Genomic DNA, 26025 nt, shown 5'->3' with positions numbered 1-26025 from the left:
AAGTGGCTTGTAGAGGATAATTTGACTTAGATACATTCTCTATCACACATCCACCATATTAAAATACAGTATATATTTAAGGAAAACATTTAGAATTTTGGCGTCAAAAACATAAACATTTAGATAAATCTTTAAAATTCATTATTGACCTTTTGGACTATTATAGAAAACAACCCTAAGAGCCCATGCCGAGATCAAGTCTTTTTCATTTTGTTTTGATATAGATTAAAAACTCTATTTTCATTTTCTTTAAATTCGAACTTTTCTCACTCAGCATATAGACAAGAAAAAGAAAAAAGAAAAAAAAAACAGAACAAGAACACAAAAATGTCAATTTTCCTCTGTTTCCTCTGGCTCTTGTTACTTCTCTTAGTAACAATAATCTTCACAAGAAAATCCCAATCCTCAAAACTGAAACTTCCTCCGGGACCACCAAAACTTCCGATCATCGGAAACTTACACTACTTCAAAGGATTACCTCACAGATGTCTCCTAGACCTCTCGAAAATCCACGGTCCAGTCATGCAGCTCCAGTTTGGATTCGTCCCTTTGGTAGTAATCTCTTCAAACCATGCAGCAGAAGAAGTTCTCAAAACCCATGACCTAGACTGTTGCAGCCGACCAGAAACCATAGCGACAAAGACAATCTCTTACAACTTCAAAGACATCGGATTCGCTCCTTACGGACAAGAATGGAGAGCGTTGAGGAAGCTAGCCGTGATCGAGCTATTCAGCTTGAAAAAACTCAACGCTTTTAGGTATATAAGAGAAGAAGAGAATGACTTGTTGGTCAAGAAACTCTCTGAAGCTTCTCAGAAGCAATCTCCTGTGAATTTGAAGAAAGCCCTTTTCACTTTAAGCGCTAGTATCGTGTGTAGACTCGCCTTCGGTCAAAATCTTCACGAATCCGAGTTTATCGGCGAAGATAGCATGGAGGACTTAGCGTCTAGGTCAGAGAAGATTCAGGCGAAATTCGCTTTCTCTGATTTCTTCCCCGGAGGTTGGATTCTTGATAGAATCACTGGTCAAAGCAAGAGCTTAAACAGTATTTTCGCAGATCTTGACGGATTCTTCAACCAAGTACTCGATGATCATCTAAAGCCTGGAAGAAGAGTATTAGAGACTCCAGATGTTGTGGATGTGATGATTGACATGATGAATAAACAAAGCCAAGATGGTTCTTTTCAGCTCACTACTGATCATATCAAAGGAGTCATCTCTGTAAGCATTTCTTAATAATCTTCAATTTTGACGTTAGAACAACTTTAACTGTGGATTTAGGTGGAATAATGAATGAATTAGTGTTTTATCTGCTTAAATCATTGTATGCAAATCATATTATTATTATATCGAACAAACTTAGATACGGACAAATCAGAATTTTAAATGAAGTAATTTATGAAAATTTTGTTTAATTTATCTTCTGTAACGTGTACATAAACCTGAAACAAGGTCAAATTGCATGATATAGTAACAACAAATCAGTGGTCAGTTACAAAACACTGAAATTATATTATATATATTTTCAGAATTTTACTTAGCTTACATCAAATTTATAACTTCTCCATTTCTTCCATATGTTTTTTATTATCAAGAGAATTAAAATTCTTTAAATTATTCCTTAACTATTTATAAAACATTATTCATTTTTCCTATGATATGGTCTTGATCTAGTTAGAATGTGACATTAAGGTTTCATGTATATCATATAAACTTTTGTTGTTGCAATTGGATATAGGACATATTTCTTGCCGGAGTAAACACAAGTTCAACGACCATTCTTTGGGCAATGACAGAGTTAATGAGAAGCCCAAGAGTGATGAAGAAAGTGCAAGATGAGGTTAGGACACTACTTGGTGGAAAAAGAGAGAGAATCACAGAACAAGATCTTAACCAACTTAACTACTTCAAGCTAGTGATCAGAGAGACATTCAGATTACACCCAGCAGCTCCACTTTTATTACCAAGAGAGGTACTTTCACAAATCAAGATCCAAGACTACGATATTCCAGAAAAGACTCAAATCATGGTCAATGTTTACGCGATAGGACGCGATCCTAACCTCTGGGAGAATCCAGATGAGTTTAAACCGGAAAGATTCGTTGATAGTTCTGTTGACTACAGAGGACTTAACTTCGAGCTGTTGCCGTTTGGTTCTGGTCGAAGGATTTGCCCCGGTATGACAATGGGGATCGCGACAGTCGAACTAGGTTTGCTGAATTTGCTTTACTTCTTTGATTGGGGATTGCCTGAAGGAAGGACTGTGAAAGATATCGATTTGGAAGAAGAAGGTGCGACTATTGTCGGTAAGAAAGTTTCCCTCCAACTTGTGCCTACTCGTCGTCAATGAACAAAAAATAATAATCAACTTAAAATAAGAGTTAATGTACTTTCATTTTCTGTTTGACAAAAAAAAATAAATGTACTTTCATTTTCTCATGTTTCATTGTACAATGAAGTAGTGGAGTTGTAGATCTTGTATTTTGCTTTGTGGCCCGGATGTTGTTATATATCTTGCATAATAATATATTAATAATGCATGTAATATTCTAGGTTGTTATGGGAAATAATCTAAGTCAATCCTTTAACCTAATAATATACATAGTTCACAACAATGGAAATATTGGATACCACCAGTAAAACCAGTGGCGTATTCGATATGATTTATGCCTATACAGAGTTTCTAAAGCTGATTTTGGTTCCTTTTTAGACACAAATGAGAAGAAACTAAATGTGTATAAAAGGTTTCTTAAGTTTATTATTCACCGGCACAACCCTTTATCTATACTATTAATTGGGGAGCACACTTAAGGATTAAAAAAAAAAAAGCATAACATATATCCATGTTGCCAAACAAACCAACTTACCTACATAATTAAAAAAAAAAAAAAACACTTCCCTAAAACAATGGTAACAATTATTCAAGAAATAAATGATCAACTCTTTTTATAATTGATTATAACTATGGATACTTAGATTTCAGATCTAATTTTGGATACGGGCATATAATTAATTTCGAAAATATGAAGTTTTCCAAATTAAATATTAAACATTTATAGTTTTCTAAAAACAGTTAGTCGTGTGCTATATTCGATTTAAAATATTCCAGTACTTTAAGAAACTATATTAACTATAAAATGATACATTCCTATATTTTATGAAACTATATTAATTACAAATAATAAATTCAAATATTTGACATACCATCACTATAAAAAAAAACTACACCAATAAGATTACAAAATGACAATTTTAAATATTATAATAAAAACGTAATTATTTATATTAACAATTCCTTGAATTTTATATAGTTATTAAAATTTTATAAAATAATAAAAGATTTTCGCAATTAATAAAACTTTTCATTTAACAATATTTCCATAACAACTATATCTAATTAATTTCGAGTAGTATATATGAAAATAATTTAACTTTAATTTAAACAGATGATTTATTGTAAGAAATCTTGAAATAAATAAGTAATTAATTTACCAAATATCTAAAAAATAAATAAGAACAAGAGTAGTTAAGAGAAAAATTAAAAGAACTTTAACTTACCAGTTATAAAGTAATTCGGATCTAGAACTAGTGACTCGGATCTTGATAGGTGGGGGACGCGGATCCGAAGCGTGTTAAGTCATCAATTATAAGATCATTCGGATCAAGAATAAATAATTCAGTCGGATCTTCATTGATATTATCACGAAGATATGTTTCCAAAAAACGATTTGCAAGTAATATATTCTACCTAATTTATAGTTACTTATTCTAATTGATACAAAATCTTCCAAACTTTCAAATCATCGCAATCATTGTCAAAAACCCTAAGAAGTATAAAAGGTTTTCTTATTTTACATATCGTAAGGACGAAGCCTTATATAAGAGTACAATATTTGACCTAGGTATTTAACATAATTAACCGAACTATACAGCAAAATATAATAATTACATAAGTGAACCCTTGGTTCACAATATCCCCCTCAAGGTGAGGGGTGGAGTGTGGAGGTCCGTAATACCCATCTTGGACTTAAAAACATCAAATTCTTTTCGACGGAGAGCCTTCGTAAGAATGTCAACCAGCTGAACTCTAGTCGAAACATGTTGTGGAGCAATGACACCACGCACAATCTCATCACGAATGAAATGACAATCCGACTCAATATGCTTAGTCCGTTCATGGAATACCGGATTCTTACTTAGATGAATAGTGGACTCATTATCACAGTGTAGTGGGATAGGAGCCGAGCAATCAACTCCCATAGAACTAAGTAGTTCACGCAACCATAAAATCTCACAAACCGTCTCGGCCATGGCTCTATACTCAGCCTCCGCCGAAGACCGAGAGACCACATCCTGCTTCTGTATTCACCAAGAAACTGGTGTAGACTCTGATACCATGTCGAAAACCCTAAGAAGTATAAAAGGTTTTCTTATTTTACATGTCGTAAGGACGAAGCCTTATATAAGAGTACAATATTTGACCTAGGTATTTAACATAATTAACCGAACTGGACAGCAAAATATAATAATTACATAAGTGAACCCCTGGTTCACAATAATCATTGATAACAATCACCATACACACCAATCACAAAATCCGGAATTGCCAATATGAAAAAGATTCGTTACTATCAAAAGTCAAAACCCTTAATACTTTTCTATAAAAGGGAGCTCTGGTAGAAGAGCAATACCTCAAACTTTGCAAACAATCTCTCCGTCTCTGGCAGAAACAATAAAAAATGGCTACTCCGTATGAGAAGATTTGGCGAAGTCTAGGGAAATTCTGTAAATCATAATTATTTAGCTTGGCATAAATCATCATAGATAATGCCTATTTACTTTGTGTGATTATATGTATGTAGCAGGGATTGAATCAAGAAAACGTGAAATGCTCTTGGGACCTTTATGACCGAAAGAGTTTGGTTCGATTCTCAACTCTATATATTTAGTTCCATTAAAATATCTATTATGTTATTTTCTGCTTCAAAAGATATAGTATCAAAGTCATTAGAAATTCTGGATATTGGAAAAACCTAATCAACGATGGTGATAGAAAAGTTGCTACAGTCGAATCGGGAGACTTGCTTTGGGTGTGGATCATGAGCTTTGATCCGACTTTGAATACATTGTTTTGTTGATTCCATGCATGGACCTAAAAAACTATCTATAAAACAAGAATTTAGACCTAAAAGAAATCCCGTAACCTAATCAAATAAACACTAAAAAAATAAATAGCTTAGAATCTGAAATCAATTGTTACAAATAATTCTCATATTTTTCAAGTGGCGTTCCCTTGGAGATTGATTGACAAAGGAACACTGAAGAATCGCATCTTGACCTCTTCCTTTTAAAAACTTACAGTTTCTAATTTTTGGTAAAGTTGTCCACATTGTATTTTTTTTAAACCAATTTGTCGACACTTTGTTCTTTTTCTTTCTCAATCGTAAGCATACTTTATTACACATATCAAACAAAAAACCATATAAAACCCAGTAGTAATATAATTACAGAAATGATTTTCAGCTATAAATGATCTAACATATAGTAAGAATATATGTGAAATAGTTTAATAGTTTATAATATATATGAAATAGTTTAATTTCTATGGGTATTCGGGTAATCCCTTTGGGTTCAGGTATTACCCCATCGGGTTCGAGTAAACGGATTTAAGAAAATAGAACCCGTTAATTATTTTTTGATATATAGGTTCGGTTTGGTTTGGGTACTACCGGATTCGGGTACCCAAAAACAAATTAAAATTAATTAAATTTAAATAAATTTAGCTAAATTTTGACTTATCTAAGAAATAATTTTTGATATTTTGATTATTTTTGATATTTAGGTTTAAAACTAATTGAAATCTTCAAAATTATAATTAAAATTTTGGGTAATTGAATTATATTAATTAAAATATGCTAAATATTATAAATAGTTTAATATATTTATATATTCGGGTTATGATGGATATTGGGTATTATCCAACCCTGATCCTAACCCGAACCCACATATATTAGAAAATAGAAACCAATAGAGTTTTATAGGTAAACCCGTATCCAACCCAAATCCGGTTTTCGGGTCGGATTTCGGGTTGGGTATTTGGATACGGTTTTTATGCCAGGTCTATTCTATATTATACAATCTTAAAAGATTTCTATATTATAACTGAAACGTCTGTTATCCATAGGTTTTGCAAAATCAAACAAGATGAATGGGACACACTTCTCTTATGGGTTTCGCGGGATGGGTTTTCTATAGGTAAAAAATAGCAAAACCATTACAAGGCAGACCTAACGAGATAGATTTGTCCAGCTACACAATTTAGGTCCTTTGATTTGACAAATTTTAATTAATATTTTTGGCGAATTTTATCGGTTTGATAGTTCATGGGACGAGACAAGACGGGTTTTTTGTTAGTTTCGATCTGGGATGGGCTTTCTGTTAGTTCCGGTCTGGGACGGGTTTTCGGTTAATTCCGGTTTGGGATGAGACGGTTTGATAGTCAACAGGAAGGGAAAAGACGTGTTTAAACTTTAAATATATCACCTGCCTTTTACTATTTTTTTTAATGTGCCACTAATAATAATAAAATCAATCAGATCATTTTTTTTCTCTATACCGAATTAAAAACAAATCGACGAGTTTAGACTATGAATGTTAATAATATATATTTATATAAAATACGCTTACAACATAATCTGATTGTTTAATCGCAAATTTAGTTTTTGAAATCAATCCCGCACTTACGTGCAGGTCCAAACCTAGTATACATATACGAGAATAAACCCTAAGCACTTTACATATATTGCATAAGGATATCTACCCAATACAGAAATCACACCCGTGTCGAGATTATATACTTTCCAACCCTTTTTCCCGAAAGGGTAATCAAGGAATATCGATCGATTGCTCCTTGAGGCAAACTTATCACCGTCCCGACGTTGATCATGAACGTAGCATAGACAGCCAAAAACTCGTAAATGAGTCATCGGTGGCGGTCTGTCATATAACATTTGAATGGAGTCTTTCCATTAAGAACTACCGTAGGTGTGCGGTTTATCAAGTATCCCGCAGTAAGAGAACAAAAACTCCAAAATTCCACCGGGAGATTAGCCTGAAAACTTAAAGCCCGCGCAACGTTGAGTATATGTCGATGCTTGCGCTCTACGCGTCCGTTCTGTTGAGGTGTCCCAACATAAGAGGTCTCATGAATAATTCCTTGTTCCCGAAAGAAACCACCGAGACTCAAAAATTCAGCCCCATTATCACTTCTAATCTTCTTAATTTTCTTATCAAATTGTCGTTCAATAAGAGAAATAAACTCACGAAGTGTAGACGCAGTAGGAGCTTTTGACGGTAACAAATAAATCCACATAGCGCCGGAGTAATCATCGACTATAGTAAAGAAAAATCTAGAGCCGCAAATAGCAGTAGTCCGATACGGCCCCCATAAATCACAATGAACTAATTCAAAAGCCGTAGTAGTTTTATTAATACTTAAAGGAAACGGGTCTCGTGTTTGTTTAGCACGAATACAAACGTCACAAGACTTGAAATAAAAAACACTCCTACTAGTATTATCAGCAAACTTCAACATCTCCATAGTGGTAGAAGAGGGGTGACCCAAATGACAATGCCACATATCCAAAGGCTGTGAATCCAAAGTCTGTGTCATAGCTGCAACCTCCACACCACAGAAACAATAAAGACCATTGGATTGCTCACCGGCTCCAATCACCATCTGTGTGATGCGGTCTTGGACAACACAAAGTTTGTCATATATCTGGAAGAGACAACCCCTATCTCTAGTTAACTGAGAAACGGAGATAAGATGACATTGCAACTCATCAACCAAAAACACTCTAGACAGCTTAAGATGGGATCCAAGAGATACTGTTCTGGATTTGGTTGCCGTAGTAAAACGTACATCAGGAAGTTTTATAAAAACCGTAGCCATATCACAAACATCAACAAGAAAAGCAATGTTCCCTGTCATGTGGTTCGAAGCACCTGTATCAATAACCCATGATTCGATAAAAATCTTACCCGAGAGATGATCACACTTGCTAGAGTTCCGCTCATTCAACATCTTCTTCAATGCTTCCCATTGAGGCTCGGTCAAGCCACTAACGCCAACCCTATCAGCTTCAGTAATGGCGGATTTAGCATGGAAAACCGGTGGTTGTGTCACAACATGGTTCGCGTGTGCCGTGTCTTGGCGTTTAGAGGAACTGGAACCAAACGAAGCACCACGACAATCGCCATTCGTCCCACCAGAGGGAATCAATGGCTAAGAGACAGGAACCTTCGAACGCGGCCTATCTCCCCACCACCATGGATATCCAGTCTTACCAAAACAATTATCAGCAAGATGACCAGTCCTACCACAACTCGTACACACCGCAGTCGGATCACGCAAAGCCGTTTGAGGTCGAGGACGAGAGGACGTTTGGACCACAAAACTAACGCCTTCAGTACGTTCTTCCATACACCGACTCGCCCTCTTCAACTCCTCATATTGAGTAACCACCTGATACGCCTCATCCAAGGATGTCAAAGGATCCCGGGAGAGCAACGATGACTTCACCGCACCAAAGATACTTTCATCAAGCCCCATTAAAAACTGATGAATTTTATCTTCTTCCCTTTCTTTGGCAATTTCTTCCACCATTTTTTCTCTTTGGAAATCGGCAAGACTTGTCCAAAGCTTTGTCAATTTCCCATAGTAAGCTTCCACTGTTGTTCCTTTTTGGAGACAATTGGCAAGCTCCGTCTTAAGTCGTTGAACCTGTTGTCCATTCTTCACTTTCTCGCCTTTGTATATACGTCCATAGGTCAGATGCAACTTCATGGTGAGAAAGAGAACTGCTCAGATCCGGAGCCACCGTTAGTTTAATCCACGAGACCACCATAGCATTATTCGACCACCAATCTTCAATATCATCATAATCATCAGCCGGTTTGGGGATAGAACCATCCGTAAAACCAAACTTCTTTCTTGCTAGTAAAGCAAGTCGTATGTTCAATGCCCACTCGTCATAATTCGAACCTCGCAACTGTGGTTGAGAGATAACTGAGCCTGGATTATCTCCCGAAGATAGATCATACGGATCTATCCGCGTCGTGTTGGCTCAGCCCGTGTTGGTCGTTCTTTAGTAACAGAAGAAATCTCTTCTCTACTAGACATGTTGTTGAGCTAGAAAGTATTTCGACAAGAAGAGATCGAGAATACTAAAATCAAACAAAAGAGAAGGGAAAAACAGAAGAAAAAATAGAGAAACAAGAGAATAAACTAACCTAAAAAAATTAGGCTCGCTCTGATACCATGAGAAGAAACTAAATGTGTATAAAAGGTTTCTTACGTTTATTATTCACGGGCACAGCCCTTATATACATATACGAGAATAAACCCTAAGCACTTTACATATATTGCATAAGGATATCTACACAATATAGAAATAACATATTAGATCCCTCAATAACAAACTCTTAATCGATCGATGAAACATGTGGACAAAACTAAAATACAGAGTACCGACTAATTGATGACAGGTCATAAATTATTGCGTATATCACTTTTCTTCTAGAAGAATTATCATAAACATCCAAGTTTTAGATCTCTTTTGATTTAGATAAGTATAGATTTCTGACTTATCTAAATGTGTAATGGGTATGATGGCAGTTGCCCCCATAAATTTCCCAAATGTCTTGTAATCGTTAAAGCTTGATTTGTTTGTTCTTTTCAAAAGTGGTATCTTGTTGCTCGGCACCAAGTTAATAACGTGACAATTTAGCTCATCACTTCCCAAACTCAAATTAGAGGTTAGCAACACATTCCGTTATTTGATACTATCAATAATATTTTATTTATTTATTTTTGTAATTGACAACCAAATTTACTTTTATTTTTACGAAGATATCTCTTTTTCATCGTACCAACCCAATCGATCAAGTACGAATTTGTGATAAAAACTTCATGAATTTTATAAAACAGGACTATCAAAGTTTGCAAAGTAAAATTGATGAAAGAGAAAATTCAAGTGGATTAATTAAGATCTAGAGGCAAAAGTTTGTGTAGTCGATGAACCCTTAATTTAATGTTCGAATATTGAAAAAAAGCAATTTAAACAAAATATTTAGTTAAAAATGATTTTATCTAGCACTTTCAAGAACTAAATGATGAAATTAGATAAGTGTTTACTATTATGATCTAACTTTATTGTAGTTGTACTGTGAAGATGTATACTTCCTCTATTTCACAAAAAAAAATTGTAATTTTGTCACATTTCACAAATATTAAAAAAACATTAAAACATACATATATGTTTTTATTTAATAATTGATTAATAGATTAATTTAGTTATAGATTAAAAGTAAAATTAGAAAATCTAATATAAAAGATGTATTGAAAATGTAAAATGATATTTTTTGAAATAAATATAAAATTTTAAAATGAGATTTTTTGCGAAACAAAAAAATTATATATAAACGCCTTTTTTTTTAATATCAGATTGTGCATATAATAAATATTAAATATATTCCGACAAATGTAAGGTTTTCTGAGACGCCAACAAGCAAACAAATTTAAACAATACCTCAAGAACGTGTTGGCCAGTCCGTTCTTTCAACATCATCGTCATGTGCCAGACGATGACATGAAATGGAAGAGCATGCAACAACAACAACAGCAGTAATAGGTGGAACTAAGATTTAAACGAGGGGTCGATCTTTAGTTGGAAGAATAATTAAGCGCATTAGTTAGTGTTCTGATTGAATAAAATGTTAACATTACAAAACAAAAACAAAAGTTAACATTTTTTGTATGAATGTAAAAATATATTCCACAACAAAAGAAGGTTTATTGCTAGAAATAGAGAAACTTAATCATTCGCTAAAACAAAAGTTAACATTAAACACAATGCATGCTTCCTTCTTCCTTCTTTGTCGTCTGATGAGTACAGAATGGTCAATTCAAGATTTTGTCGTAGTCCAAATAAAGCATTCTAAGCCAATAATGATATTAAACTATCAAAAAGAGTCGGAAACTATTTTTCAGGATTTGGAATATATGTGTGATCGTTAAATCATTGATTTCAAAGATACAATTCACAATTAGCAATCGAAAATAAAGATCATGCAAATAGAGGTTTAGTTTGTATCTCAATTAGCAATCATTGGTTATTTCTTTTTATGTTTGGCTTTGGCTCGAAGAAAAATATTAAAAAATATTCTCCCTGCATGCATAGCTAAAAACTCAAACTTCTATATATTCAAAATTTTGGATCATGGTTTGAAAGTGTGATGTGCATGGAAAAGAATATAATTTACGTCTTCACATATATTGTCGATGTTGCTTCTGGATTTAAAAATATTGTTGGCAGAACGTCCATAATTGCTTAAAGAATTGATAAAATAAAAAAATGAAGTCTTTTTTTGGGTTTTTGACCAAAATAAAAAAAGTCTTTTTTTGGAATGTTTGAATCTCATTCTTGCCAGTTTAATTAGTTTAGCACTTTAGCCTAGTTAACATACACAAACTACTTCTATTTGATTACCAAAGGTGAACTTGCTTTTATTTATTTATTCTATCATGACTACATATATACATTGGATATTCGGAACAATTTCTTCGACTAAAATTGTATTTCTGATTATTCTCTATTGATAAACAATGTATATTCCAAACTGTTGACCCATTAGACCATCTAATTGCATTTATGTTTGGCATTTGGCCCCAGAAAAATTGCATTTGCCATTTGCTTAATGGCTTTGTAGGTTTGCCATTTTTGGCCACTCTAGAAACTATATATATATTTGTGATTTTGTTTTCATAAATACATACTTAATAACAAACACAGACCCAACATAATGTGTAAAATTAGCTTTTTGGATCTTTGAAAATGGAAAATCTAAAAGATTTGAAGTAAAATAGCAAAATCTATAAATACCATTAAAAACAAAATTTTCTAATTAATTCAAGATAAATATATACACTAGAAATACTAAAATGTTTCCATTTTCTAGTTATTCTTATCCACACTAAAATATTTATCCTTTTAGTAAATAAATAATATAATATGTAAAAGTAATTGCAATTTGCTACAAGCACTTACCCAATAGCCATTAGCCAATTGGATCCAATAATTGCAGTATTTTAATGAAGAAAATTGAATGGATAGTTTTCTAGATCTCAAGTTGCCGTGTGGATTAATAGAACACAAACAGAGCAATATCATTTTCACTTTATCTTATTACCAAACAGAAATGGCGATCTCTTTCCTCTGTTTCTGCCTCATTACCATCGTTTCTTTAATCTTTTTCGTCAAAAAGCTTAAACACTTTAAATGGAATCTTCCTCCAAGCCCTCCCAAGTTTCCGGTCATCGGAAACTTACACCAGATTGGAGAATTGCCTCACAGGTCACTTCAACATCTAGCCGAAAGATACGGACCTGTGATGCTTCTTCACTTTGGCTTTGTCCATGTAACTGTGATCTCATCGAGAGAAGGAGCTGAAGAAGTGCTTAGAACTCATGACCTAGACTGTTGCAGCAGGCCTAAGCTTGTCGGGACAAGGTTAATCTCGCGGGATTTTAAAGATATTGGTTTTACACCATACGGTGACGAGTGGAAGGAGCGGCGTAAGTTTGCGGTACGTGAGCTTTTCTGTTTGAAAAAGGTTCAGTCCTATAGGCATATCAGAGAGGAAGAATGTAACTTTCTGGTCAAGCAACTGTCGGAATCCGCGGTAGATCGATCTCCGGTTGATTTGAGCAAATCCCTTTTCTGGCTAACCGCAAGTATCTTGTTTAGAGTTGCTTTTGGACAAAGGTTCCACGAGAGTGAGTTTATCGATAAAGACAAGATTGAAGAACTTGTGTTCGAAGCTGAGACTGCCCTAGCAAGTTTCACTTGTTCTGATTTCTTTCCTGTTGCCGGACTTGGATGGCTCGTGGACTTGTTTTCCGGACAACACAAAAGGCTCAACGATGTATTTTACAAACTCGACGCTCTATTCCAACATGTGATAGATGATCATTTGAAACCTGGAAGATCAAAGGATCACGAAGATATCATCGATTCAATGTTGGATGTGATTCATAAACAAGGCAAAGATGATTCCTTAAAACTCACAATAGATCATATCAAGGGGTTTCTCGCGGTAAATCTAGAGTTCTTTTAACACATTATCATAAAAAAATGGATCTAAGTTTTTAACTTAACTTTCTTGTTTGTTGGTAGAATATATTTCTTGCAGGGATAGACACTGGGGCCATCACCATGATATGGGCAATGACAGAGCTAGTTAGAAACCCGAGACTGTTAAAGAAAGTTCAAGGCGATATCCGAGACCAACTTGGCAACAACAAGGAGAGAATCACTGAAGAAGATATCGATAAGGTTCCTTACTTGAAGATGGTAATCAAGGAAACATTCAGATTACACCCAGCAGCTCCTCTTATACTCCCAAGGGAAACAATGGCTCACATCAAAGTTCAAGGCTATGATATTCCTCCCGAGAGGCGGATCTTGGTTAACGTTGGGGCGATAGGAAGAGACCCAAAACTCTGGGAAAAACCGGAAGAGTTTGACCCTGAGAGGTTTATGGATAGCTCTGTGGATTATAGGGGACAACACTACGAGCTCTTGCCATTTGGGTCTGGTCGAAGGATATGTCCCGGGATGGCAATGGGGATTGCTACTGTTGAATTGGGACTCTTAAACTTACTTTACTTCTTCGACTGGAAGTTGCCTGATGGGATGACACACAAAGACATCAGTATAGAAGAAGCTGGTACTCTTACAATTGTCAAGAAAGTACCGCTCAAGCTTGTTCCAGTTCGAGTTCAGTGATTGCACTAAATGTAAGCTTCTCTGATGTATGAGAGTATATTTTTTCAGTAAAATACTATGTTAAATTTTCAAATGCCATTTTCAGTTCTGATTTGAAAAAACGGTAAAATATTAATTGGGATGTGTGTTTAACATATATAATCCTTAGCTATTTGCCTGACCCGCTGAAATAACGCTTACCAACATTCAATATTTTCAAGTCCTTCAAAAAAATTTAAAATTTAACATGCAATCCAAATAAAGTTCACACTTTTTCTTAAATAAAATGAAAAATGTAATTGATTTTATATGGCGAGACCACCCAACGGGTCGGGCTCTCATTCTCATAAACCGGATTCTGTTGGTTATTAGTTTAATCAAATTATCCCTATTATGGTTGTAGGAATCCATTGAGATTTTGTCAGTATGGAAAAGAGTTTTAGAAGAATTTGTCTTCTATTTTCCCCTTAAAATTCACGTGAACTAGCAAAGATAATTTGCGCGAACTCATATTTTGTTTTATATGTGATAAGTGCGGATCATCTTTTAAATTTTGATAATAAATAAGAGAAATATTTTATTTTGATAATTTAAACATAATTTAAATATGATTTAAATATGATTCAGCTTGTAAACCTAAACGAATCGAATTTTATTAAAAAAGAGAAGTGTTTAAACACTTTCCAAAATTATGTCTAAGGTTTTGATATTTTGTGTGGTGTTTGATGGTCTATGTTTTTGTCAGTTTTGTAGGCTTTTATTTTAATTTACTTTACATTATAATTTGTAAAAGTATCGTAGATGTTTCTAACCATTCATATTTGCACAAGTCAAATTTGTCTTCTAGATGTAGGACTAGTAGACTTTTCACTATGATTAAAATGAGCGCAGTGTGAGTGCTGTCTTATCTCTTCCTTCTTCAGTGACGACCCCAGGATAAGATTTGAACTATTATTAATATTACCAAAACAGAGCATTATCAATTTAAACCAAAAAAAAAAGAAAAGAAAAAAATGACAATATCTTTGCTCTGTCTTTTTCTCATCACCTTCGTTACGTTAATCCTTATCGGAAAGAAGATCAAACGCTCTAAATGGAATCTTCCTCCAAGCCCTCCTAAGTTACCGATCATCGGAAACTTACATCAACTTGGGGAACTGCCTCACAGGTCACTTCAACGTCTCGCCGAAAGAACAGGACATGTTATGCTTCTTCACTTAGGGTTTGTCCCTGTAACTGTTATCTCATCGAAAGAAGGAGCTGAAGAAGTGCTTAGAACTCATGACCTAGACTGTTGCAGCAGGCCTAAGCTTTTCGGGGGGAGGCTAATCTCTCGTGGTTTTAAAGATATCGGCTCTACACCATACGGCCGAGAGTGGAGAGAGCGGCGAAAGTTTACGGTGAGCGAGTTTTTCAGTTTTAAAAAGGTTCAGTCTTTTGGATATATCAGAGAGGCAGAATGTAACTTTCTGGTCAAGAAAGTGTCGGAATCAGCCGTGGATCGTTCTCCGGTCGATTTGAGCAAAGCCCTTTTCTGGCTAACATCAAGTATCCTGTTTAGAGTTGCTTTTGGACAGAGCTTCCACGAGAGCGAGTTTATCGATCAAGAAAAGATCGAAGAGCTCATCTTCGAAGGGGAAGAAGCTCAGGCTAGTTTCACTTTCTCTGATTCGTTTCCTATTGCCGGACTTGGATGGCTTGGTGATTGGATTTCGGGGCAACACAAGAGGTTAAAAGATGTCTTCTTCAAGCTCGATGCCTTGTTTCAACATGTGATTGATGATCATTTGAAACCAGGCCGATCGAAAGATAACAGAGATATCGTCGATCTAATGTTGGATGTGATGCATAAACAAGGTGAAGATGATTCTTTGAAGCTCACAATAGATCATATTAAGGGGATTCTCACGGTAAGACGAAATAAACAAACAACTTTTTTGAACACATTCGTAATGAAACTGAAATCTGGATAGAAGCTAAATAACTTAGTCTCCGGGTGTTTGGTAGAATATATTTATGGCAGGGATAGACACAGGAGCTATTACCATGATATGGGCAATGACGGAGCTCGCTAGAAACCCGGAAGTGATGAAGAAACTTCAAGGCGAGATCCGAGACCGTCTTGGCAACAATAAGGAGAGAATCACCGACGAAGATGTCGCCAAAGTTCCTTTCTTGAACATGGTGATCAAGGAAACATTCAGATTACATCCAGCAGCACCACTTCTGCTCCCAAGGGAAACAATGGCTCACATCAAGATTCAGGGCTATGATATTCCTCCAAAGAGACGGATCTTGGTGAACGCTTGGGCGATAGGAAGAGATCCAAAATACTGGACAGACCCGGAAGAGTTTAACCCGGAGAGGTTTATCGATAGCCCTGTGGATTATAAAGGGAAACATTTCGAGCTCTTACCGTTTGGGTCTGGTAGAAGGATATGTCCCGGTATAGCAATGGCGATAGCGACTGTGGAATTGGGACTCTTGAACTTACTTTACTTCTTCGATTGGAGAGTACCTGATGGGATGACACATAAAGACATCGATATGGAAGAAGCTGGTAGTCTTACAGTCGTCAAGAAAGTGCCTCTGAAGCTCGTCCCAGTTCGAGTTCAGTGATTGCACCAAACTCCAAACTTTTAAAGATGTTTTAATTAAAATATATTTTGCAAATCTTATATGTTTTGTTTTGTATACACGATTTGTTGGTTATGCACCACAAACACTATAAGCTTTGAAGATTTGCTGGTTATGTAGATATTGTATGAAAAGTAAGGCTCATGGACCAAGGTTTTCTTGTTCCTTGTTTTTTTTGGATCGCCAGAAGACCTCTATACGTTTCAAGAAAACTGTAAAATCTGTTGAGACGTGTACTTGATTACATTATTTTCCTGAAAGGATTGATTTGCTCTAAAATTACACCAACCACAGATTCATCTTTTACCAAAAAAAAAAAAAAAAAACCACAGATTCATAAGAAACTACAGTATTTCGACCGCACATCTAATATTTTGCATGCAAAACAATTTCGGAAAGGGTAATAGCAATATCTACCCAGAACATGACACATCAGATTTTCAGCTTAATGATGAATACAATAAAACTTGTACGTTTCAGTTCTCTCCGGGTTTTCAGTTTCTTCTGGCATCATTAAAATTAATAATATCCAAACAAAATATTTGAATAAATACAGCTAACATCTCTCGATTCCCGACAGACACAAAAAAAAAAGAAGCCAAAACTTATTAGGTTTTCTCTCTTCCACTCCATCTCCTTCTAATATTTCACGCCATCAGAGCTTCTCTAAATCAAATTTCTCTTCTATGAGCTTGCCATTGTTGTCGTTGTTGGTGGGTGAAGGTTTTGTCGTGTCGTCTCGATCCGTGAAGAAGAATAGGCGTTTGGGCGGAGCAATTGGAGAGGAGAAGACCAAATCGTGATAACGAAGACTAGATTAAGTGGCGCAGACAAAAGCTAACCCATCAGGTTTGTCAATATTTTCTCTAGCTTTCAACTTCTCACCGATGGATAAAAGACAAAACGAGCTAGCTTTGGGTTGTTTAATATTTCTGAATTCTAAATCAAATTTTCTCTTCTGTTAGACAAAACTAACCCATTCCAAAGGTCGGAGACTAAGAAATCAAATAAGAGTAAGATGGTTTCCCTTTTATCTTCCAAATAACTCAAGAAAAGTAGTTTTTTTTTCTTTATCTGCATTTTATGCCGCTTTGTAAACTATGTTGCTGTTAAGAAGTGTTGCACCACAAGAGCTTCATTATGTGTCTAGGTCATAGGAAAAATGCTTTCTGTTTTAGCCAAAGCGCCAACCAATAAAGAAAAAGAAGAGACGTAGGAGCATCTTAGCTTAGATTCACAACTGAAACCTTTAATTACTACATATGTTTGTGTATACACTGATTGAATTATAGTTTGATTTGGGAACGTTTGTTATAATTAAGAAGCTAGATAAACAACATGACCAAATTATACACCATTGACCAAATTATGATTTGCGATTAGTGTTGTTACTGATTTCATGAAATTTGCGACTTTTAGTATTAGTATTGGTATTGTGTTAGTCAAATTACTCCCCTCTCTTCAAAAAAATATTAATTTCGGATTTAAAGTTGTTTAATTTCTTCACGTTTTAGTGTGATCAAACTTTTGACTTCTTTTTAGAGTTTGGATTGTTTACATAATCTTGTATTGACCAGTTTTTTTTTGTTGATTTAAGGTTTTTTTTTTTCCTTGGATCAATCTTTCTTCCTTGCATGTAAAATTTTAACACATGATTTGAGATTTCCAATGTGTTGTCCCCTCGTGTGTCTTGATTTTTTAAAAGTATCGCTGATTTGTGAAGATTTTAAAGTATATTGGTCAGTTTGGATAAGATATTATAAATGTGAGCTAATGGGTTTGTTCTCTTTTAATCATGCAAAGCAGAACAAAAGAAAAAAGTTTCTGAATAGATAATACCACACGAAGCTGAGGCTGGAGCTCGGGGGATATATTCTCCCTGGTCACCATCATTCCTCCAGTGATGCTACTTTGTTCTCCAGGTTCTATACATGTTCTTCCTCATGGAAACGTACAATTTCTAAGAAAGATTTTTTATTCAATCATATCTCTCTTTTAAGAAAGATTGTTGGTTGATGGTTTTCTTTCATTCTCATTGATGTAGAATGAAAGAAATGATTTTGAAAAAGAGTCACACGAGCAGCTTTTTACATGCTGAACAAAGCAAATCATATTTTGAAATGTGCTTACTGGCATTGAGACTTTGTGCAAATGTGGGTTCTTGATTAGGAGAAATTCATTATTATTTGATTGCTTCAACTTTGTTTTTTTAAACATATATTAAAAGCTTTTGTCATTAATTCTAGAAGAACAAATTAAAAACAAATTTACATACTAAATATTTGTTTCCATAATTCTTTTATAATTTGTCTCTTGATATTTGTTTGTTGTTTTCTCCACTTTTTCATAATTTGATTACTCTCATTTATTCTTACACATTACAATTTGCTAATTAAATTTATTTCAATCTAATAATTAATTCCAAAAAGCATATTATATAATATTTCAAGATCCTAATAAATTACAACTTCAATATTTTCTATTCTATCTTTAGGATTTTTGACAATTAAAAAAAAATCTCTAATTTCTGTCAAATTTAAGTTTCCTCAATTTTTTTTCCATAAATTTGTAACTCCAGTAGTATTTTCTTCAATCCTTAATTACTATTCTCTTATTTTTCTGTTGGAGTTACAATTACCACATACAATTTTTTTACTTCATTTACCTACCAATAAACTTTAAAGTATGAAAGAGTCATAAATGTTTAAATATGTAATGTAAGACTAAAAAGAAAAGACTAATCATAATTGCTTACCTTACTTAGCTTATTTAATATAAATAGTATATTTTATTTCAACCATGACATAGTTCTATACTATTTTCATATATATATATATATATATATATATATATAGTATAGTTTCTGATGAATATTTCAATTTTCATCAAAGCTAAACAATAAATTTATATTCAGCTGAAATGTTGTGTTACCATTCCACCGAGGCCACGACCCATCAAGTATTATACCGCTTATGTTTCTTTTGATGTTTAACTTTTCGGACTATTGAACCGATCTCATCATATTCTTGTTTGATGTACAAAAATATTGAACTTCAAGCCAATCTCAGTCACTATTAATGTGAATTATGAGTGTACTAAGTTGTTTATGTTTGAAATATATAGCGTGAGTTGACTCTCTTTTAAGCAAGAAATATTATTTTTTCTTTTCGATTTTGTCAATTTTCTGTCTAAATTACCCCTATTTCGTCAATATTATCCTATGTTTTATTGCTTTTTTTCCTTTTATCATTTGCTAAAAGCTTTATTTTTAATACATCACAGATGATAGATCGGCTATATTGTTAGGACTCCTTACCCATTCAGTGACTTTCGCGGTCGTCCTCACTGAACCGATTTGAACCTGAACTACGATTTTTTCCAAGTCTTACTGAAATCGGATTTCCTTTTTGTGCCATATTTTTTGACTTTATGGATTTCTGTCCCTTATTTCTTTCCGGTCCAATATTTGTTCTCAAAAGTCTGAGTTTACGTGTACTCTCCAAATTTATGACGAACCTTCCCCTCAGTGATCTTAGAACGCTACTACGAATCTTTACTATATAGTGTGGTAAGGTAGGTTTGGGTATAGCAGGACTTGAACCTGCGACCATTAGGTTAAAAGCCCAATTCTCTACCAACTGAGCTATACACCCAAATAAAGATGTAGTAGTTAATTAAGATTGGTGTGGGGGGGGTTTTAGATCCTTGGGAAATCCCTTTTCTTAATACCCATATTCTCCCTTCATCCGGAGCAACTTAGGAGGGCGTTAGTTTATGGTCGGTTTGTGCCCATGATCTGGCAGCATATCAAACCAGTTTAGTTACCCTTTCTACAAATTGAAAATTAATCCTTAATATATCCGAAAGCCATTTGTTTCTCTTCATGGAAGTCTCTTGCTTTTGTCTACAAAAGAAAGGTTGCAGAGAGACATGGAAACTAACTTTGACAACAATTATGTCCATTGACACGAATGAAAGAAATTCTAGAGAGAGAAAAACGCTATAAAGAGAAAATTTTGACAGATCAACCGAATGGGTATTTTAACGGTGGTTTGTAGCTAATTGTTGTGCTGACGATGATGTAAATTGTAAACAACAAAATCTCGATTAATCATTGGAATCATATATTCTATCCCTAAATTATACAATTTTAAAGTTAAGCATGCATACCTACAATATTTCTTGGTACATTGGTTTTTAATGAAAATTTAACATGCGTCTCAAATATTTAACATGCGTCTCAATTGGAGGATAGAATTTATACATAGAAATATATATTTATCATGTTCCTCGATCGATATATTCAGATGTCTCTAAAATGTCAGATAAAGATACCATGAGCTAATTCATTATACAACAAAAATGGAAGGAGTGTCATAACACGATGTACCTAATAAAATGTGTGATGGATCATGGCTGTACTGCAAAAGTAAACTGTATAAACCAAAAATATCCAAAGTAACATATAAGAAGAATAATCAAATGATCAAGAAATCAATCATCTTCATATTAGTTAATTAGTCATTGATGAGTAAGGAACCTAGATGGACGAACTCAAGATGAAAATCAGAGTAAGCAAGCAAGTTTGTGGTAATGAACACTAGAAGGATAAATGATGCATATCTGTAGACAGACAACCATCAAAAATAGTAGAGTAACTTTTGCTTTTTTTTCTATTAAAAAACGCTTAAAGTAAGATTGTATTTAAGTTCATAATTTCAATAAAACAAATTCGGAACAAAATTCTTAGTAAAATTATTTGTAAATGGTGGTTGTACTTCTTATAGGTAATAATTGACTATATACATTTTAAAAACATCAAAAAAAACCCCAACTAAAAATTAGAAAAAATGGTTAATACATTGAAAATGTTTGTATTTATTCACCAGAAACATCATTGCCAATGTAACAAATTAGTACTTGTAATAAAGTAATTATCTCATAATATTAAAATCGGAAGGAATACATAATGACGCACGAGATAACCCTATTATTCAAAAATAGAAGGATTTATGACAGATTTGTGTCCATTGCATGATTCTACATCTTTTTTTGTTAACTTTTGCTCCATCTACACTCATGGCCGGTCCTTGGGTTTCAATGACCTAAAACATACTTAAATAATTTTTATATATATATATATAAATTAATATTGAAAATTGTTATCAATATATTAAAATATATATATATATATATATATATATATATATATATAAAAGCACATTAGATAAAATCATTATTGTTATAAAAAAGAATTTGATGACACATGTCATGAAAATAGAGCGTCAAATATCATCGTCTCATAATGTCATATATTAATTTAAGATATTATAAAGTAGTAATCCTATGAAAATAAGAAAGGCAAAAGTTATTAAAATAAATATAATATATATGGATAAGATCACTGTTAAGTCTGGATACCATATGACCCGAATGACGGATCTAAAGACCTTTAATGATATAGTTTGCGGTCTAGATATAACACCGCTTCAGGCTAGAATTTGGAAAATATGATACGCACCAAAGATTTACCATTTATATATGTGGTAAGTGCTAACAAGGTGAGTTTTCGGTCACGTTAACCTAAGTCGTTCGGAATCAATTGTAACCTAAGTTGTGCTAGATGTGTAGCGCAGGAGCTGACAATTAACCATGTTATTTTTGACGGGCCGCTAGCACGTCAAACGTGGGCTTTATCTCGAATACCACTTGATCCAATCCTTTCCCAATGGAGTCTTTATTTGAGAATATGGTTTTTTTCCTAGATGAAACATCACCTAGTTCCTAACATACATCATTTTCTCGGATAATGTGGTATATATAGAATGCTAAAAATGCAAAAGTTTTTTGAAAAATTGGATGAGAGTCCTTTTGAGGTTTTAAGGTTGGCGGAAAGTGAGTCGACAGCCTGACATTAGACACATGTCGTGGACACGGACACATACTTATATATAGCCCCCTTGTTCACCGTACCTACGAGGATAGGAAAACACACCATTACCTCCACTTTTACGGGATACTGTTGTTATGTGGATGGTTCCCGGAGGTAAACAAATAAGTTTTCAAGTATAAGATGATTTTAATTTCAGATTTGGTGAATGTCAACACATATAATTCTTTATATTGAGAGATTAAAGACATGCATTTTGGTATGAATTTTTCATTGTCACATGCTACAAATTTTAAATGATGTACATAAATAAGAATAAAAGAGGGGTCTAAACCTAATTTTACTTTTAATCTTCGAGCAATTTGAATCAGTTTCATTTCAATGATGCTACATTTCCTTTTAACGTCAAATATTTGAATCATTCTAAGTAAGTTTATCTACTGTTTTTATGTTTAGCGACTGTTTTTATGTGACATAAAACTTAAAATCTCATCTTTTATATAACCTACGTATATCCCTTTTTTAAATTAACTCTTATGTTAATATGAAAACTATTGAAAATAATAAATAAATGAAAATGAAATCATCAAAGGAGAAAGCATAAAAAGTGAAATAATTCTCTAATGAAATTTAAGTCGGTTTGTCAATTAACGGCAAATTCCTTATTTAAAAAAAAAACTTATGTCGGTTTAGATTATGATATAGATCAATCAACGTATTTCAATGTAATTTTTATAGCGTTTGCTGATCAATTTATTTTATGACGTTGCGTCAACCGTTCAGATCTATCAATGATATTCTATAAATTTTAGTTACGAAACAAAGGATCAAATTGGTAGGTTTGAAAAATAAATAAAGATGTAATAAAAAAATAATGAAGGTCTATTTTGCATTTTGTTTTGGATCATGGTTGATCTGGCAATTCATTTGAAATTTCACTACAAAAAATGTGCCCGTTAACGTTAGTTGTTATTGACTTTGAACATTTATACTAAACGGACATTAACGAAATAGCATCATTATAAAAAACCGTCAGAATAATGTCTGACATTAAGTATTTTAGTATCAGTTTAACAAACATGTACTTTTAATGTGAAATATTTGAGTCAGTTTAAGTAAGTTTAGCAAATGTTTTTATGTGACACAAAACTTAAACACTCATCTTTTATAGATATACCGTATATCCTTTTTTTCTTAATTGACTTTCCTGGGAAAAGATTGTAAATAAATAAATTAATGAAAAAGAAATCATTAAAGGAGAAAACGTAAAAAGTGAAATACGTCTCTAGTGAAATTTCAGTTGGTTTGTAAACCGATGGTAAATTCCTTGTTTTAAAAAAAGTTATGTCGGTTTAGATTATGATGTCGAATAATCCACGTATTGCAACATACTATATTTTTTTGTAGTGTTTGCTAATCAATTTATTTTGTGAAGCGGCGTTAGCCACTCTAGTGTATCAACGACAGAGGTGGATTGAAAAGGGATTTTGAGCATTGTAGGTCGTCGTCCCTCTCTGTCCACAATTCGACTTATCTATTGAATCAGTGATGGGTTATTCAAAACTTTGTACAAAGTCTAGAACCTGGAGATTGGTGCAATCACTTAACTCAAACTGTGGTGCAATCACTGAACTCGAACTGGGACGAGATTGAGAGGTACTTTCTTGACGACTGTAAGGGTACCAGCTTCTTCTTTATCAATATCTTCATGTGTCATACCATCAGGTGCTCTCTAATCGAAGTAGTAAAGTAAGTTCAAGAGTTCTAATTCCACAATAGCTACCCGAATTGTTATACCGGGACATATCATTCGACCAGACCCAATTGGTAAGAGCTCGAAATGTCTTCCTTTATAATCCACAGGGCTATCGATAAACCTCTCGGAGTTAAACTCTTTTGGGTTTGTCCAGTATTTCGGATCTCTTCCTATCGCCCAAGCGTTCACCAAGATATGTGTCTTTGGAGGAATATCATAGCCTTGGACCTTGATGTGAGCTATTGTTTCCCTTGGGAGTTGAACAGGAGCTGCTGTAATCTGAATGTTTCTTTGATCACCATGTTCAAGAAACATTTTGAATCTGGTCGAAGGATATGTCCCAGTACAGCAATGGGGGGTAGCTACTGTGGAATTAGGAATCTTGAATTTACTTTACTACTTCGACTGGAGAGCACCTGATGGTACGACACATGAAGATATCGATAAATAAGAAGCTGGTACCCTTACAGTCGTCAAGAAAGTACCTCTCAAGCTCGTCCCAGTTCGGGTTCAGTGTTTGCACCACAGTTTGAGTTAAGTGATTGCACCAATCTCCAATTCTAGACTTTGTACAAAGTTTTGAATAACCCATCACTGATTCAATAGATAATTCGAATTGTGGACAGAGAGGGACGACCTACAATGCTCAAAACCCCTTTTCAGTCCACCTCTGTCGTTGATACACTAGAGCGGCTAACGCCGCTTCACAAAATACATTGATCAGCAACCACTGCAAAAAAATATATTTCAATACGTGATTTATTCTACATCACAATCTAAACCGACATAAATTTTTTTAAAACAAGGAGTTTGCCGTTGGTTTACAAACCAACTGAAATTTCACTAAAGACGTATTTCACTTTTTATGTTTTCTGCTTTGATGATTTCTTTTTCATTATTTTATTTATTTAAAATATTTTCCCTTATAACAGGAAAGTCAATTAAGAAAAAAAAGGATATATGTTATATCTATAAAAGATGAGTGTTTAAGTTTTGTGTCACATAAAAATATTCGCTTAACTTAAACAGACTCAAATATTTCACATTAAAAGTAAATGTTGTTTGTTAAACTGATACTAAAATACTTAACGTTAGACATTATTTCGACGGTTTTTTAAAATAATGCTATTTCGTTTATGTCAGTTTAGTATAAATGTTCAAAGTCAATAACAACTAACGTTAACCGACATATTTTTTGTAGTGAAATTTCAAATGAATTGCCAGATCAACCATGATGCTATAACGTTAGAAATTTATAGATGTTTTATCATTGGGCACTTGTAATTTGTTAGTTCCTCTAGTTAACGCATCACTTAACACTTTTAAATCGTGGGCCGAACCCTCCATCCACTCAGAATGTAAATAAACTCCAGATCAAAGTTACATACAACCAAAACGTTCTGAGATATTGTTCCTTTTCGATTGCGATAGCTTGCCACCTCACGCCCAACTATTGTTGCTGGTATATGTGTACCATCTATCGCTCCAACGCAATTCTATAATACATGCCAAAAAAAGTCAAATTCTATGAAGAAAAAACTAAAAGAATCAATTTAAACAAAAGATGAAATAATGGACCTTAAAATATGGATAAAATCGTGTACTTTCTCTGATCTTCAGTGGCACTAAACCATCTGGTTTCACCATCTTACTTGGAGCTATTATAAGCAGAGCTTTTAATATTTTATTAAAGCTTGTGCTCACTGCAAACTTGGACCTTTGAAATGTGTTTTTCACGTAGCCATATCTTGCATTTTGTCCAACTGTGAGCATGAAGACAGCAAGCATCTCTTCGACAAATATTTTTTTTTGTGTTTTGTAAACCAGTTTTGTCTCTGATGATCCTAGACAGCTTCAAAAACATATCTGGAATCATACGATACAGCACCCGAAAATCTTCGGGATCATCTTTT

At 34.0% G+C, this 26025-nt stretch overlaps 3 protein-coding genes, 1 non-coding gene and 1 pseudogene across 4 annotated transcripts; 3 read left to right on the top strand and 2 right to left on the bottom strand.

Annotated features, from left to right (window-relative positions):
• Positions 1-196: 196 nt before the first annotated feature.
• LOC147945385 (cytochrome P450 71B23) lies at positions 197-2545 on the top strand. Its single transcript, XM_087509900.1, has 2 exons — positions 197-1221; positions 1739-2545. Exons 1-2 carry the CDS (start codon positions 328-330, stop codon positions 2348-2350), a joined length of 1506 nt encoding a protein of 501 aa, XP_087366026.1. The 5' UTR covers positions 197-327; the 3' UTR covers positions 2351-2545.
• A 9642-nt stretch (positions 2546-12187) lies between these two features.
• LOC147945384 (cytochrome P450 71B19) lies at positions 12188-14040 on the top strand. Its single transcript, XM_087509898.1, has 2 exons — positions 12188-13158; positions 13239-14040. Exons 1-2 carry the CDS (start codon positions 12262-12264, stop codon positions 13848-13850), a joined length of 1509 nt encoding a protein of 502 aa, XP_087366024.1. The 5' UTR covers positions 12188-12261; the 3' UTR covers positions 13851-14040.
• A 602-nt stretch (positions 14041-14642) lies between these two features.
• LOC104779828 (cytochrome P450 71B17) lies at positions 14643-16631 on the top strand. The gene is made up of 2 exons (XM_087509897.1): positions 14643-15739; positions 15837-16631. Exons 1-2 carry the CDS (start codon positions 14843-14845, stop codon positions 16446-16448), a joined length of 1509 nt encoding a protein of 502 aa, XP_087366023.1. The 5' UTR covers positions 14643-14842; the 3' UTR covers positions 16449-16631.
• Positions 16632-20046: 3415 nt separating this feature from the next.
• TRNAK-UUU (transfer RNA lysine (anticodon UUU)) lies at positions 20047-20119 on the bottom strand. Its single transcript has one exon. It is a non-coding gene; the product is annotated as a tRNA-Lys (tRNA).
• A 3861-nt stretch (positions 20120-23980) lies between these two features.
• LOC147945382 (cytochrome P450 71B16 pseudogene) lies at positions 23981-24427 on the bottom strand (annotated as a pseudogene).
• Between the last annotated feature and the right edge of the window lie 1598 nt (positions 24428-26025).

The sequence above is a fragment of the Camelina sativa genome, chromosome 4, assembly GCF_030686135.1.
Source record: "Camelina sativa cultivar CO46 ecotype springtype chromosome 4, ASM3068613v1".
In the NCBI taxonomy this organism is placed as follows: domain Eukaryota; kingdom Viridiplantae; phylum Streptophyta; class Magnoliopsida; order Brassicales; family Brassicaceae; genus Camelina; species Camelina sativa.
This window is presented reverse-complemented; position numbering and strand designations above follow the sequence as displayed.